Below are 17442 nucleotides of genomic sequence, written 5' to 3' on the forward strand. Positions count from 1 at the left end.
AAGTGACTCGCCCAAGGCCACGCAGCCAGTGTTAGATGAAACCTCAGCTGCTTCCAATCCTCGATTCAGATCACTCCTCTCCCTCACAATGGAGATGGAAATAAAAAGATGATTACAGCCAGAGAAATAGACGCTGCTGAGGCGTCTCAAGCTGTAAGGATGTGTGGGAAGCGTTTGGCGAATCAGAGGTTATGTTCTCATTGTCAGACAACATGAGTGCCACTTTTCCTTCCAAATTTGGGTTTTGTTTTGCTCTTTTTACACCCCCCACCTCTCCCCAAATGGCTCACATGTAAAGTTCCCCTGCCCGAGCCAACGTGATCCATTTACATGCACTGCAAACCAAACATTGCAAACAGCTCCAGCACCTGGAAACAACGCACCCTGCTCAGACAGAGCATCTTTTGGAAGACCACATAGGGGGCTGCCTCAGTTCCAAAAGGAACACAGTCCTCCCCCTCGCAATAACGAAGGTCTCTGCCCACCAAAACCCTCCAGTTATTCTACCTGGTCACCTTTTTGTTGGATCACATGCTATTGATTGAGTTGCCTCTGAGAACTATGGACAGCGGTTGTGATTTTTGCTGTTCCATGCTTTATTGTAAACTGTGTCCCTCAGGCACTGAGAGGCTTTATATATATATATATATTAAAGGATGATCAAAACTACACCCAGTATTCAAGTGGTGAGCATACATGGATTTATATAGTGGTATTACATTTTCTGTCTTATTTTCTATCCTTTTCCTAATGGTTGCTGACATTGTTAGCTTTTTTAACTGCTGCTGCACATTGAGTGGGTGTTTTCAGAGAACTATCCATGAGTACATCAAGATCTCGTTCCTGAGTGGTAATAGCTAATTTAGACCCCATCATTTTATATATATAGTTGGGATCATGTTTTCCAATGTGCATTATTGTAAAATTATCAACGCTGAATTTCATCTGATGTTTTCTTGACCCGTCACCCAGTTTTGAGAGACCCCTTTGAAACTTCACGCTCAGCTTTGGACTTAACTATCTAGAGTAATTTTGTATTGTCTGCACATTTTGCCACTTCACTGTTTACCCCCTTTTCCAGATCATTTATGAGCATGTTGAACAGCACTGATCCCAGTACAGATCTTTGGGGAACCCCGCTATTTCTCTCTCTCCCTTTTGGAAAGTGACCATTTATCCTTACCACTTGTTTTCTATTGTTTAACCAGTTACTGATTCATAAGAGGACCTTCCGTCTTAGCCCATGCCTGCTAGTTTGCTTAAAAGCCTTTGGTGAGGGACCTTGTCAAAGACTTTCTGAAAGTCCAAGTACACTCTAGCGACTGGTCACCCTTTTCCACATGCTTGTTGATTCCCTCAGAGAATTATAATAGATTGATGAGGCATGATTTCCCTTTACAGAAGCTGTTTTGATTCTTCCCCAACATATCACGTTTATCTGTTTGATAATTCCGTTCTTTTCTATAATTTCAACCAATATGCCTGGTACTGAAGTTAGGCTTACTGACCTTTAATTGCCAGGATCGCCTCTGGAACTTTTTAAAAAACATCAATGTTACAGTTTTTATAATCATCAGATATCCTCCAGTCTTCTGGTACAGAAGCTGATTTCACTGAGAGGTTCCATACCACAGTTAGTAGTTCTGCAATTTCACATATGAGTTCCTTCAGAACTCTTGAGTAATCCCCTCTGGCCCTGCCTGGTGACTTGCTACTGTTTATCAGTTTTTTTTCCAAAACCTCCTTTATTGACACCTCAATCTGCGAGAGTTCTTCAAATTTATCACCTAAAAAGAATGGCTCAGGTGTGGGGATCTCCCTCATATCCTCTGCAATGAACACCAATGAAAAGAATTCATTTAGCTTCTCTGCAGTGGTCTTGTTTTCCTTGAGTGCTCCTTTAGCACCTGGATTGTCCTGTGGCCCCACTGATTGTTTGGTAGGCTTCTTGCATCTGAGGTACTTTTAAAAAAATGCTTAGTTTTTTGTGCCTTAGCTAGTTGCTTTTCAAATTCTTTCCTGGCCACTCTTCTTATAACTTTATACTGGAATTGCCAGAATTTATGGTCCTGTTTATTTTCCTTACAAGGATTTGACGTCAAATTTTTACCTTTTTTGGCTCTTAACTGCTTCTTTTACTCTGCTGTTTAGCCATGGTGGCTTTTTTTCTTTTTCTGGTCCTCATACTGTGTTTGTTTGTTTTGTTTTATGTCATACATTTAGATTGAGCTTCTATTATGGTGTTTTTAAATAGTTTCCATTCAGCTTGCAGGCATTTCATCCTTGTGAGTATTCCTTTCAATTTCCATTTAATTAATGTCCTCATTTTTGTGTAGTTCCCCTTTTTGAAGTTAAATACTACTGTGAACATAAGAATGGCCATACTGAGTCAGAGCAATGGTCCATCTAGCCCAATATCCTGACTTCTGACAATGGCCAATGCCAGGTGCTTCAGAGAGAATGAACAGGCAATCATAGCGGGATCCAGCCCATCATCCTCTCCCAGCTTCTGGCAATCAAAGGGTAAGAACACCCAGAGCATGAGCTTCCATCCCTGACCAACTTAGCTAACAGCCATTGATGGACCTATCCACCATGAACTCATCTCGTTCTTTTTTGAATCCCGTTATAATTTTGATCTTCCCAACATCTCCTGACAAGAAGTTCCACAGGGTGACTGTGCGTTGTGTGAAGAAATACTTCCTTTTATTTGTTTTAAATCTACTGCCTGTTAATTTAATTGGGTAACCCCTGGTTCTTGTGTTATGTGGAGTAAATAACACTTCCTTAATTCACTTTCTCCACACCAGTCAAGATTTTATAGATCTCTCTCATATCCCCTCTTAGGTGTCTCTTTTCCAAGCTGAAAAGTCCCAGACTTTTTAATCTCTGCTCATACGGAAGCTGTCAGATCCTTAATCATTTTTTGCCCTTCTCTGTACCTTTTCCAATTCTAATATATCTTTTTTAAGAAAGCATGACCAGAATTGCACATAGTATTCAAGTGGTACGTGGATTTATATGGTGGCATTGTGATATTTTCTGTCTTATTACCTATCCTTGGTTCCTAACATTCTGTTAGCTTTTTTGACTGCCGCTGAACATTGAGTGGATGTTTTCAGAGAACTATCCACAATGACTCTAAGATCTCTTTCTTGAGTGGTAACAGCTAATTTAGACCCCGTTATTTTGTATGTATAGTTAGGATTGTTTTCCAATGTGCGTTACTTTGCATTTATCAACATTGAATTTCATCTGCCATTTTGTTGTCCAGTCACCCCCATGACCGTTTTGTGTTTCTTTGGCATTTTTTCCCATACAAGGATGTTAAATGTAATTATCTTATGGTTGTAGTTTGGATATATTCACTTCTTGGATCCACTTAGGACTAAATCAAGAATTAATTGCCTCTCCCCTTATGGGTTCCAGGACAAGCTGCTCCAACAAGCCATCATTTATGGAGTCTTGAAACTTTATCTCTGCATCCCTTCCTGAGATTAAAATAGCCAGTCAATATGAGGATAGTTTAAATCCCCCATTATTATGTTTTCTGTCTTTGTAGCCTCTCTAATATCCCTGAACATTTCACAATCACAGCCTCCATCCTGGTCATGTGATCAGTAGAATATTTGTACTGCTATATTCTTATTGTTCAAGCATGGAATTTCTATCCATAAAGATTCAGTGGTACAGTTGGATTAATTTAAGATTTTTACTTTATTTGATTGATGCTTTCTTTCACATAGACAGCCACTTCCCCCACCAGTGTGACCTACTCTGTCATTCCTATGTATTTTGTACCCTGCTATTACTGTGTCCCATTGATTATCCTAATTCCACCAAGTTTCCGTGATGACTATTATATCAATATCCTAATTTAATATTATGCCCCCTAGTTCACCCATCTTAGTATTTAGGCAATTGGGATACAATACCTTTTCCCTATACCTGCTTTTATTGTTTGGTCACAATCAGATTTCAAAGTGCTGTCAAATTCTATAGGCTATTTCTACAGACAAGCACTGAGTTACATTTATAACTTTACAGCATGCAGTTTCTGTCATGATATATTTTAAAGCCACAGATTTAACATATTGTTCAGGCTTACAAAAATCTAGCCAGTTGCTGTGAAATTTAGTTTAGACTAAACTGTCTGCTATGAATCAGCCTGCTAAATGACCTTATACACTGCTCATTGTAATCCAAAATTGCCAGGCAAGTACAGTAATTAGTTGTGCAAAATGAAATAACTTTAAAGCTTAACATTGACTAATGGCCCAGAAAAATCACTTAAACTATACAATGGAAAAAAACCTAAAAGTGCCAATATTTATTTTTACTTTTATAACTCTGCCCTGTCTTTAAAAAATAAAACTTTATTTTAAAAATAACATCCCAGCCTCAAACATCACGTCAATTTTGAATCCAGAATGACTGCTTACAGTGAAGTTACAACTACCGTGAGAAATCATCTCTTTTTATGAAACAATTGATCAGTGCTAAGTCTAGCAGGGTCAATATGATACTTGGTCTTCAAAGTTCTTTACAGTTTATAAACAGGCAACTGTTTAAAGCGCTGTCTGACATCATGGGAGAGCACTGAGTAATATAAAACTTACTCCAGATCTATAAACTGAGCTGGCAACATGGGAATCAAAGAATGCGTATCCACTGATGAGATACTGTCTTCTAAATCTAAATGGCAAATCGGTTAGCTCTTTTGTGCCTTCCCCTAAGTGAGATTTTCTTAATAAGAATATTGATAGCACCGATCAAATTATCCCAGTTCAATCCATAATTAGTTAAACCTCACACCACTCCTGAGTAATAGAAGCAATATAATCCCAATTTTGCAGGAAGATACACTGAAGCAGGCAGTGGCTAAGTAAATCAGTGGCAAATCTAGGATTGTAATCCAGGATTTCTGGCTCTAGCCACTTGACACACTTCAACTAGTTTTATTAGTTGCACTATGGAGTTGTGGGGGTTATTTGCCTTCGAAGTATCAGGTACCAGCCATGGCAAGAAGTAGGATAATGGCCTTGAGGACCTATTTATCTGAGTGTGCATGAGAAATCCTAGTATTTATGTTTGTGAGGTGGGGAAAGAAGTGAGAGATACTTACTTGCGGGCCTGCCAAACAGAGTGGATTTATTCTCCACATCCTGACAGCATGAGAAGAGGTGTCTTGCAGTTAATGTGTTAGCAAGTCTAATTCGGGCTGGCCATGGAAACCAATCTGCCACCGAAGAGAGCACAAGGAGATGAAATGTTTTTAATAATGAGATGAGCCATTTGTAATGCACTTTTAATTGGATCAATTTTCCCTTTATTACACAACCTTTAAAAATCAAACACACACTGATAATCAGACATGTTCCTTCTCCAGGTGAAAAGCAGAAGCTAAACTATGTCATCTTTAATTACTCAATTTCATCTTATTTGGAGCTGATCACAACAGTAGAAAAAAACCCAACACTATTGCAAAAGATGCAGCTCTGAGAAACTATTTTACAGCCAGCTGTTTTGCCATTCTGCTAGCTGGGGGCAGCCGTTCCTCTTCTCTTCCCCATGTCTGCCTGAAAAAAATCCACGAGAGCAATATAGCAGCCACAGGCTAAACACACACACAGGGACCAATCCCCCCTCTACCTTACTCTAAAAGTGCATCATAAAATGAAGCGTGTCCTTTTCTCTGAATCTGTAATACAGGGTGGAAGAGATGACGGACACTTAATTTAAACTGTGGCCACCAGGATAAACTTAAACAGCCAAGTGCTTGGTCAGCAGAATGGGCCTGGTTTTAAGTCCACATTTTTAAGTCCACATAAATGAATCTATTTGGACTCTAGGAAACATTCTCTCTAGCAGAACATTTAGCACAAAAGGATTTCATTGGAACAGAGTATGATGTAGATGCTTATTATGAAAGATAATATTGCTTGAGTTATTCAGTTCTATGGAAGCTTCCTGCTGAATATAGTTCTTAGAAACAGAGGAAATTTTAAATATGAAATATCAGTACAATAGGAATTATTTATAAAATGAGTTGGGTTACAGCACAGAAATTAGCCAAAGGAAGTCCCAAATACAAGTAGATTTATCCAAATAACATGCACAACAGGATGCTGCTTACTCTCCAGATTGCTGCTACACACCCTAGACAAACTTTTTTAAAAAGATAGCTGAGTGTGTAAATCCATGTTTGGGAGTTTGTATCTATATCAAATAAACACTCCACAGCTCATAATGGTCAGGGCTGAATTCTTAAATTCCCTTTAGAATTTAATCTGCAGAAGACAAGAGTGAGGGGGGATTTGATAGCAGCCTTCAAATACTTGAAGGGGGGTTCCATGGAGGATGGAGCTAGGCTGTTCTGAGTGGTGACAAATGACAGAACCAGGCGCAATGGTCTCAAGTTGCAGTGGGGAAGGTCTAAGTTGGATATTAGGAAAATCTTTTTCATTAGGAGAGCTGTGAAGCACTGGAATGGGTTACCTAGGGAGGTGGTGGAATCTCCATCCTTATAGGTTAAGGCCTGGCTTGACAAAGCCCTGGCTGGGATGATTTAGTTGGGGTTGGTTCTGCTCTGAGCAGGGGGTTGGATTAGATGACCTCCTGAGGTCCCGTCCAACCCTAATCTTCCATGATTCTATGACTGAGACGCTTTAGTGCCTTCCCCTCCTCTACAGATCCACTGCTTCCCTCTGGGCCTGCTCCCTTCTCCCCAAAATTCTAGCTCATCACTTCCTATTATAGTAGCACCCAATTGCCCTGATCATGATTGTACCCCTTGTGCTAGGCACTGTACAGACAAAAGCAAACGTGGGTCTGGAGTAGCTGAGTCTAATGTGCCAGCCCTGCTTAGTTCTTTGGCAATATCAGGGAATCCACAAACCAAGATGGTTCTGCTTTCAGCACTTGATCTTGAAGCCCTGTTACAGTCACACAGCTGGTTGGAGGGGCACAAACCATAGCAACTCCTCTTAGGAAGCTCTTTTTTACAGCTGATTAGCCAAGAAGGGATAGACAGCTCATGGGAATTTAAAAACTCACCTGTTACAGACACATTATAGCACAGATTTGATACTACAGCAAATACAGTTCTAAAATGGTAGCCATGACAGCCACTATAAAACCAGTCTTACATGGTTTATCATACCCCAAATTTTGCAACTACATTGATGATGGTAACAAATAATAATTACCATGTAGTGTAACTATTATCTTTTGCAGATTAACATTACAACTGTATCCTATTTAAATGTTTCTTTTCTTCAAAAAACCATTTTAGACAAGAAACACCACAGGGAGATAAGTTTTCATCAGCCAGGATAGGCACACTGGGAGTGTGTTTATTCACACAGCTGCAGTTTTGTGCTTCATCTGATCCAAAGCTGAGATGAACATGCACCGTGGTGCCTGTTGGAGCCATAAAAAAGGCCAAACTATGTCTCTAGGAATGTAGCATTTTGTGGTGTGTGGAGAAAGATGCAAAGCACCCGTAGAAGAGCTTCCAGTAATAAAATAAGAATCCTTTTTTTTTTAAATCTCATGAACAAGTAGCTTTCACATACAAAGTGCAGACTAGTGGAAACCCATCAGTAAATACTATGGTCTGTAATGCAGAATATTGAAGTGTGCAGGTGAACATACAATTTGTCACATTTGATCTTTGTTTACTTCAATCACTCTCTCCCCTGGCAAACTTCAAATTTCACACACACCCTCCAAAGACAGGTTCCAAGCCAGGTTTAATAGCAAAACAATTGTGAATACTGACAGACTGAAATTAATTCTACTAAATAGGTTCTCCTTTCAATTTCTCCCTCCTGCGCTACACTTTTCTCATGCTAATCAAACTGCAATGAAATTCTGCTTGTCTTCAGAGGGCAGTTCTCTAGCTCACATCAGTCTTCCGTGATTGCACCGTACGCACTTCACATTGAAAAGATTGGTGGACCAAGCGGGGCTCACTACTGGCACCTTGAGGATAATCTAAATACTACCAAGCGAGAGGGCCACAGCCCTGCCCTTCAGTTTTATGCAAGCTGCACCTCTGTGCAGTTTGAGGTGGCTGTGTTATTGTAGGCAGATGCAGCGCTGCCATCAGAAATGGCTTTCTGTGGTCGTCTGTAGAGAATTGCTACCGAGATCCTTGTGAGAAACATGGTGGGAAGAAGACCACTTCACAAGTCCTCTAAAGAAAGGCCATATAGACCAGTCAGTTAATGTTTATGGCACAAAGAACCATGCAGTAGTTGAAGCTGGGAGCATGAGCTACGGCAGAAGGCAACGAGATCAGTCATTTAACCGACAACCAATACTCCTTAAGTATCCTTTGCTCCAAGGAGGTGGTGGTTTGTTTTTATTTTAAATTATACAATTAAAAAAAAAAAAAAGGCTATTTTGTCTCTAAACACAAAATAGTGACACAGCTTGGTTTACGGCATAATCTACCTGAAAGTGCAGCACTAACTTCTGTCAAATTATGATGAGGCTGGAAAAATCTATAATGAGAAGAGTAGCTTTATCCAGTGAAATGCCCTTATGGTGTGGAATACCTCCTCAAATGGTAACTGTAGATCTTAATGCAGTGATCCCAACAGTCCAGCACTAGCAGCTGCCCTTTAGGTGTAATGGCTATGCCAACAGGGCAGGTGAGTCCTTCCCTGATTAAGATGTTGTAGCCACCTCCTTTAGGAAAATGGAGGATTTCTTTACGGCTGCTGTCTGCAACAATCAGGTCTCCCCTGGCATCCACACACATCCCAGCGATACACCTGAAATCCTCATTCTCTGAGAAGAAATGGCTGATCTGGCGGCCTAACTGCCCATCTGGACCTACAGAGCCAATTGAAAAGCCCCCCTCAAGGTGATGCTCATGCTGGCGGTTCTCCAGGTTGAGTCCCAGCCCCTGAGTGAAGTATATGGTCCCTTCAGAATCACAAGTGACAAACTTTGGGCGCACAGCACTACATAGGCAACTGTATTTAACTACCCCAACACCACGGCCCACTGTGAAACACCAGAGCTTTCCCCCTTCTACATCGGTCACTACAAACTGCCCTGAAGGCAGAGCTGTGATGCCCCAGGGCTTGCTCAGCTGGCTCCTGTGACATGCAACACAATGTCCATCCATGGTATACACCTTTACTGAGTTATCATAACTGTCAGTCACTCCTATCAGGCCATGGCAGTTCATGGTGACAGAAAGGGGAGTCAAATTGGGTAGATCTGCTCCAAGGAAACTCAGTACAAAGCTATCAATGCCACTAGGGCTCCGCCGGATCTCCTTCAGAAAGCCCTTGCGGGTAAATACCTGGATTCGAAAATTGCCACGATCTGCCACAAGCACCTCTCCTTGTACCGTGACGTGTAGGCTGACAGGAAGATTGAACATCCCTGGCATGCTGCCTTTGGAGCCCATCTTCTTGAGGAACTGACATTGCTGGATGCTAGTGGCTGTTTCAGGCATCCTTGGTTTGGCAGGTGAGGAATTTGGTGTCAAAGTAGTTTCTTCTTGTACCACATAAGTCTCCCTGAACGTACTTGATGAGGATACAGCAGACTCCATCAGAGATTCCTCCATGTTGACAGTCCGAGGTTTCTTTACCACCTGCCCAATCTGCAGTGGCCCCACGTGGCTCACCTTGAGGAGTTCCACCTCTTGCAGAGTCAGCTCTCTTGGTAGGCTGTTAGTCAGTTCTGGCTCTTCCTCATCCACCGCCTCCTCCAAAAGAGCTATATCTCCCTGCTTAATTTTGGCAAGGAAATAGTCACAACGGGATACTATTTGCACCTCTGCTATGTTCAGCAGATAAGCCTGTTCCTCCATTACCTGGTTATTTACTTTCTCCACTTCAGACAAAGAGTTTGTGAAGAACTTCCGTGACCTGGCCAGTTCTTCCTGGATCTTGTGCTCTTCCTTACTGTAATCCTGCAGAACTGCTTTGTATCTGGATTGCATGTCTTTGGCAACCCCTTCCAGCGATGCTTTTCTTTTCTGCAGATCCCCCAGGAGCTCCCGAAGTCTGCCCAGCTTTGTCCCAAATTCCCTCCTTCGTTCATCAGCAGCCTCTTTGATGGCAATGACACCATGACTTTGCTGCAGATGTTCCGTCTCCTTGCATGGGTCACACAAAACCAAATTACAGCTCTTGCAGAAGTGCCTGGGTAACCTTCTCCCACAAACTTTGCACATGAGAAGACCCACAGCTTCACTCAGTCCTGTGGTGTCTATGATCTTCAGCACAGTGAGATTGTCAGTAAGTTGAGCCAAGTTTGTGATCCGAGTGATCTTGCTACAGAAGGGGCAGCGTATCCCATTGATGCTGTTTGCTAGGAGTTTCTCCAAGCACTGCTTGCAGATGGTGTGCCCACAGTGTAAGAGTTTGGGCCTCAGCTGGTCTTCAGTAAAGGACACCATGCAAATGGAGCACTCCAGAACTTCTCGAAGGGCATCCAAGTTCAGGTGAGAGGCAGTGGCCATGGTTTTCCAAGGGAGATTCAATTAGTGCAAAACTGGTATTCACATTTATTCTGAGGTGCTTTGATCCTGTTCAGAAAGAAAAAGGAAAAGTGATTTATTTCCTTATCACCTCCAGCTCTACATACAGACGCAATTTATCAGCCAGCTCTGGCGAATAAGCAATCCAGTTGGCTCTTCCACATTCTGAAGAGGCAGATTAATCTCAGCTAATCTCACAATGGGCAAGTTCTAACACTAACTTTCAGTTTTTGGCACACTGAATGATTCACTTACATGATTTATAAGTAAAACTGAAAGAAGCATAATGGCAGCAATAAGGACAGCGAATAGATATTGATGCCTGAATCATCTTCTCATGATACCCAACTCTGACTGCTGTGCCTCTGAGTTTACACAATTTATGGGAACACAGGGATAGTAAATCAAGCATTCAAATATTGCAGATCAAAAGGGAGACCAGATGGTGCAGTGCCTTAGGACAGTAGTATATTACCTCTGGAGACCTGGATTCAGATGTGACCTCAGACATGAGTGAAATGAATGTAGCTGTTCTGATCTACCTTCCTGGACGTTAATCAACCAAAATGATAAATTTCCAACATCCTGTATGTTTGTCAGAAAGATAAATTAGAGTGAAAGAGATTTGTCAGTTTCCGCTGGTTTTTTTGTGCATTTTTAAAACATATAATCATTCACAGCTAAGCTTTAATCCAGTAATTTTAACCTCTGCAGTGTTGCCTCACTCCCCAACACATGAAACAAAATACACCTTTGATGTACCAAAGATCCAGTGGGCACTGGCACTGAAGAGGTTAATAATTAGACCATTCCACTCATTTGTAAAAAAATACTTGAATTCAATTGCTCATTATTAGTTCTGGTGTTTGGTTTCAAAATGTTTCACTTTATATACTTAATAATCTTGCAGCATCCATCTTGCTCTTACATTTCAATTCAATCTAATAATACCATTGTTGCCATATTCCCTTATCCAGGGTTTTCTGTACCTTTCAGCATCCTTACATTATTCCTCCATATTGAATTAAAGACTTCCAGCAGCACTCTCACTAAAGCAGCCATCCGTTCAAAAAGAACACAATAGAGTTCACAACATTAAACCATTATTCAGCAAACTTGGCTTCCATACCTTTGCTATTGCAATGCCTGGCCATTAAAAGAAAGGGGGTGGCAAAAAATCCCTTTTCTTTATTTTGGTGGCTAACATGGAGAGAGAGAGGAAGTTGTGAGACCTGTATAGAAAAGTGACCTACCCGCCGTGCACTGCATCACGGCTACATGCACATAGTACTCTTTTGCCTCCCTGCTGAGCTTGCCTGCTTCATCCTTGGGAGCATTTGAGACAGAAGGGTTTTGTATATTTCAGTAGACAATTTGCTCAAAGGAAGGCAGCTGACAACTGCAGTGGAGGAAAGTGCTTTATGCTTATACCGAGAGAAAATGCGCATTAGTTTGTTAGTAGGTTTCAACCACAGCCTTGTTTGTTATTCTTTGTAGCCCTCACTCTCAGGGATCAATTCAGTGATGTCGTGGAATCACAATTAACTACCAAGTGAGAACCTGATCCTTTGCTCCCATGATTGTCAGTGTTGTGAATGTAATATATAGACTCCTAGGGGATTATGGTTTCAGTATTTAAGGCCAGAAGAGACCACTAGCTCATCTAATCTGACCTCCTGTATATCACAAGCCATTACACTTTCTAGTTACCCTATAGCCTCGTATCTTGGGTTAGACTAAAGCAGTGGTTTTCACCCTGGGGTCCGCAGACTATATATAAGATTTCCAAAAGGGTCTGCACCTTCATTTGAAATTCTTTAGGGGTCCGCAAATGAAAAAAGATTGAAATGCTTTAGTCCAGTGGTTTTCAGTCTCCAGAGACTAAGCTGTGTTATCCAGCAGCTCCTACTGCTAGCACTGGAACAGAAGATTTGTCTTTATCCTTAGCATATGTAGGAGCTGTGTGAACAGAAAGTATTGCTCAACAGCCAGGACACTGCCAAGTAGGCCAGAAATGTTTCTCAAATGAGTGAAAAGCAATATTTAAGAATGATAAACCCACAGTGTAAGACCTATTATCTACATGTATTCTCCTTAGGAATATGTCAGAAGGCTTTGCTTTGGAGGGATATGTCAAGGGAAGATGCCAGGTGATTGGAGTTGGGGAATCCCAGTTGAGATAAAAGGTTGCTGACTACCTTTAAAAAAAAAAAAAAAAAAAAAATGGAGAGAGATCTGTTCATTAAGAACAAACTGCTATTAGTTTTGAAGTGGGTCAGATATTTAGCAAGCCGAACTAACCAATGTCATTTTAATAAAAAAAATAAATAAATCACAAAAACACCTATTTATCATAATGAAACTCTGGGTCTCACTGAAGTAAAACAATTCAGTGATAGCTATAATTGCATCCTTAACTCGCATAAGAGCAACATTTAGCAGAGGTTTCCAATTAACATGTGCTCTTGTGTATCATAGTTCAGGGAGCACACTAAACACAAGGGGTTAAAACTAGACAAAACTTTAAGTGAGGGTCAAGTTAGAAATATATATAGTATTTCTTTAGATTACGTTTACGTTTTTTTCCGAAGTATAACTATGCACTATCTGTGGTTGGTTTTGTTCATTTTTGTTTTGTTCTGTGTTTTGTTTCTCTTAGCATGCACTGTGAGAGTAAACTAGTTAGTTTCACTTTTGTTTTATAGTTAACTTTACAATCAGATTCTGGCACCAGGATAAAGCTGCAAAATTTAGGCTACAAACACTGAAAGAAAGTTGTTTAAGAAAATATTCCACTGGAATTAAAAATATTGTCTACTGGTCTTCTGTTTGGTGAAAGCTTACTTTTACAAAACCTAAATTTGGGGCCAAACTAGACCTGAAATAGCCCTGCAACTCAGATTTTTCCTGCCTTTGCTTTATTTACACTAACCCTTAAATGAATGTGTGTTAAGAGTGAATATACAGGCTACTAGAAATATTGCAGGATTTTTCAAATCAGAACTGTGGGAATGGAAACATACAATGAGATCACAAGAGAATATTTTTCTATAAAAAGAAAACCATCACATTTATCTCACAAGAAACAAAGTCCCACGCCCATCTCTAAATAAGTTTCTTTCCATCGATTAACATTTTTATTAAGCAAATATTAGTCCTGAGTCAAATGGAAGTGCCTTTGGGATTGTTAAGTACATGCTTTCTGACCACAAGCATGTCAAGTGTGGGCTGGTTAACACACGATTCAGTGCAGTGATGCCTGATGCACTTTCACAGCCACGTAAAATGGGAAGAAGAGCCACTTCAGTTTGATTTAGAACATGGGTACAACAGTCTACTTAGCAAAGACATGTCTGCTGCAGCAGCAGATAAATTCATTAAACAAGGAACTCTGTTAACATGGGAATAAACACAAATGGAATTAACTCCTGATACAATTAAAGCCATGTGTAAACACAGTAAAGCTGCCTGCTAACAAGACCAATGCATAGAGCCTTAAATACAAGAAAGACATCTGTGGTGGGAGCCCTTTGCGAGGAGTCAGGAGTGGTGGGAAGGGACTTCAAAACAAAGCCATCATTCACACATTAGCAGCCACAAATCAACAATGTACTAATAAACAGGTCATATCTAAAATCCAGCCTGTAACTGCCCTGCATTCATGCTGACAAATTATAGGAATTTCCACATTCTCTTCTGAAGGCTTCCAGCCTCTCCCAGGAGAAGGAATGCTGCACTTTGTGTAATATGGCAGGCAGGAAATGCTATAATCCCACCTTCACCCTGGAAATCCTACAGGGATCTAGTTGTCCCCGGGCTTTATCTACATGAGGTATGTCTATGCTGAGATTATACTGGCTGGCATAGCTATGTGTTGGTACCTGTGCCTGCCGGTTTACCCCAGTAATGTAGATGCAGCCTCTACTAATGGAAGACTTTGTTTTGTTTTCTCGTCCCTGTTAGTGTAGGAGCATCATCTCCCTGAACAATGGTAACTACAGAGATGGAGGCATTCTTCCATCCACATAGTTGTGCCTGTGGTGGGGGTTGGGTTGGCATAGTTATGTTGGTCAAGGATGTGGATTTTGCAACCTGTCGGATGAAGCTACGTCAGTCAACCTAACCTTTAAATGTAGACCAATCCTAGAATCGTGAACCCTGGTTGACAAAAGGAATTAAGCAAACCTACTGGCCTCCTTCAACTCGGGTTGAAAACGTTTGTCCTGTAGGTGTGGACATAGTCAGTAGAGCTTAATGCCCCTTGTTAGCCACGTATGCTAGAGTATGTCCACACCACAGATACTAGAACGACAAAGTTGTAGTGCAGACATTTGCAGCAGCGAAGAAGAGATTTTTCCATCGCTGTAGCAAATCCACCCTCTTGAGAGGCGGTGGCTGAGTCAATGGGCTTAACTATACCCGAGTGACACGGCTAGTGGACTGGAGTTTCACGTGTAGACTCGGTCCCAGTCATCACTGTCCACGGCGTGCTGGCGCGTCCATTCCTCTGCTAGCCCTTCCTTTGTCCCGGGGGTCCTTCTTGCTCTGCGCCGCTCCTGGCCTCCCAGAGCCCATCTTGCCAGTGCTACCCTCTGCCGTGGGGCTGGCACCCTCCAGAGAGAGCCCCACGGACCGCACGCAGCGAAAGGCCAGTCCCAGTCCGGCTTAGCACCTCGGAAAGCGACACTGGGCTGGTATTCAGTGTGTTCGTTTCCTAAAAGGGGTGTGGGGGGGTGGATATGTGTGGGGGGAGGGGGGACTCGGAGTCTTTCCATGGCCTGGAAACCGCCCATCCTAGCCTGAGGGGAAGGTACCAGCCAGACCCCACCCCCCCCGCGCCTCTCCCTTCTCCCCCTACATCCGCACCCCAAATTCAACCGCCTGCCCTCCTCGCCCCTCCCCCCCCTTCAGGATGGGCTCCCTGGGGGCCCGTTACCCCGCCCCCCACAACAAAGGCCACTGCTGCCCCGCCCCCTCATCTTTCGCGCCCCGCCCCCCCCAACGATCCCCGGCACGCGCCCCCGAACCGAACTGGGGATGCCGGGGTGGGGGGGGGGGGTAGACGCGGCGCTTCCCCGTCCCTACCTGCCCGCCCGCTCAGCGTCCACCAGCGCGCCGCCGCCGCCTCCCAGCCTGCATAGCGCGCGCCCGGCCCCGCCCCCGCCCGTCAGCGCCGGCCCGGAGCATGCTGGGACCTGTAGTTCGGACCAGATCCTGCCGCGCTCCGCCCCGCTCCGGCCAGCCCCCCCCCCGCCCCTCGGTCTGTGGTCGTGCAGCTCACTCTCCCCCTCCCTCCCCCGCTTGCGTTGGGGGGGGTCTCGCCCACAGGCCCAGGATTGTGCTGCGGGGGCTTCCCCGCTGCCCCCTTCCAGGTTTTGTTGGGGGGGATCCCCCCCCGGTTTGCATTTGGGGGACATGCCCCATTGTCCCCCCCGGCTGCATTGGGGGGGGGGGGGAATCTCCGCTGCCCCCCCAGTTTGCGGTGCAGCTGCTCCGATTCCGGGCCCGGTCCCAGCCCAGCTCCAGGAGGACACGCACGGGGCGGGGCGGGCTGCGCCGGACGCCGGGCTCTGCAGCCTCTGCTCCGGAGCCGCGCGCACAGCTCCCGCCCGGGCTGCGGTCACACCTGGCCCTGCCGAACCCCCTGCAGTGCCCGCAGCCAGACTTGCTTGTGTCTCTGGGAAAGGCCCCGTGAGAGATCAGCCTCTTTTACCACCGCTGGGCGCATGGATCCCATGGGGGTGTGTCTACACTGCAAAACCAAAAAAAGGGTGTGCTGAGCTTGGGTTCACATACGGAAGACAGAGCCACTCTGGTTTTAATATGGCTCAGCAACTCGAGTTAAAGCCTACGGGGGAGCCTGGGCCTGAATGGAGTTAAAAGCCAGGTTGCCTTGGCCTCACTGCTATTTTAACCCGAGTTGGCTAACCAGAGTTCAGAGCACACCCTGGGCAGTGTAGACACACCCTGAAAGAGGAGCCAGAATCATGTGACCAAGCAGCACTCTGTGTCGCATTAGCAAATGTCCACGGACCACGAATGCTTCATTAGCCACTCTTTGAGAACCAATGTATTAGGCCTGATCTACACTAGAAAATTAGGTTGGTTTAACTATGGTGGTCGGGGATGTGAAAAATCCTCAGTCCCTGTGTGGACAGCATTAGGTCGATGGAAGAATTCTTCTGTCAACCTAGCTACTGCCTCTCAGGGAGGAAGATGACCTACGCTGATAGGAGGGGTTCTCCTGTTGGCATAAGAAGTGTCTATATTGAAGTGCTTTAGCAGTGCCGCTATAATATGTTAGGTATAGACAAGCCCTTAGACAGGACAAAGCCCTGGGGAACACACTGTAGGTCACAATCCTGACCTGGCCTGTGCAGGGTGGCCTGGATGATTTAATAGGTCCTTTCTATTTGTAATGTCTGTGACAAAAGCTTACTGATAGCTGGAATTGTGCTGTGTGAGCAGGACAGGAGTGTGGCTGGCTTTAAGAGCATTACATAGAACCCTTTATAAAGTCCAGCTGCCCCCCCCCCCCCCCTCAGATCCAACACAAGATGTGTTCTGAAGACAGGGTAGAGGCTGCTTATTACCAGGTTCTTTAAAAAGATTTTTAAAGGCTTTTTAAAAATAGCCATCCTAACTTCCTATATCATGACGCTCACAAAAGCGAAGTAGGGAAACATGGCCTAGATGAAATTTCTGTCAGGTGGGTGCAAGCATAACTGGTTGAAAGACGTACTAAAAGAGTAGTTTTCACTGAGTAGTTGTATTGAGTCACAAGGTGGAACAGACTGTGTAGCAGTGACACTTTGAGTTAGTTTCCCAGACCTGAAGCAGAGCTGAATGTTAGCTGAAAGCGTGTCTCGCTCACCAACAGAAGTTGGTGCAATAAAAGATATCACCTCACTCACCTTGTGTCTCTAATATCC

The 17442-nt window shown here is 43.6% G+C and overlaps 2 protein-coding genes across 5 annotated transcripts in view; one reads left to right on the forward strand and one right to left on the reverse strand.

Annotated features, from left to right (window-relative positions):
* Window positions 1-17442, forward strand: part of ASTN2 (astrotactin 2) — a 567068-nt gene that overhangs the window by 377491 nt on the left and 172135 nt on the right. The window contains exon 17 of one of the 2 annotated variants that reach the window (XM_067542151.1): window positions 10936-11019. The exons of the other annotated variant lie outside the window; for it this stretch is intronic. Within the exon in view, the coding sequence (XP_067398252.1) occupies window positions 10936-11019 (84 nt within the window). The remainder of the gene's footprint in view (window positions 1-10935; window positions 11020-17442) is intronic. 2 annotated transcript variants of the gene reach the window in all.
* TRIM32 (tripartite motif containing 32) lies at window positions 5201-15633 on the reverse strand. Of its 3 annotated transcripts, XM_067542153.1 has the most exons (3): window positions 11764-13931; window positions 10986-11095; window positions 5201-10558 (listed from the first exon to the last, which is right to left on the reverse strand). In XM_067542153.1, the coding sequence occupies exon 3, from the start codon at window positions 10490-10492 to the stop codon at window positions 8549-8551; it is 1944 nt and encodes a 647-aa protein (XP_067398254.1). In that variant the 5' UTR covers window positions 10493-10558; window positions 10986-11095; window positions 11764-13931; the 3' UTR covers window positions 5201-8548. The 3 variants fall into 3 exon arrangements, with proteins under 3 accessions (XP_067398254.1, XP_067398256.1, XP_067398253.1); XM_067542155.1 differs by lacking the exons at window positions 10986-11095; window positions 11764-13931 and adding an exon at window positions 15596-15633; XM_067542152.1 differs by having other exon boundaries at window positions 10986-13931.

Source organism: Emydura macquarii, unplaced genomic scaffold (genome assembly GCF_026122565.2).
Source record: "Emydura macquarii macquarii isolate MOO-44397 ecotype Brisbane River unplaced genomic scaffold, CSIRO-AGI_Emac_v2 contig_691, whole genome shotgun sequence".
Taxonomy (NCBI): domain Eukaryota; kingdom Metazoa; phylum Chordata; order Testudines; family Chelidae; genus Emydura; species Emydura macquarii.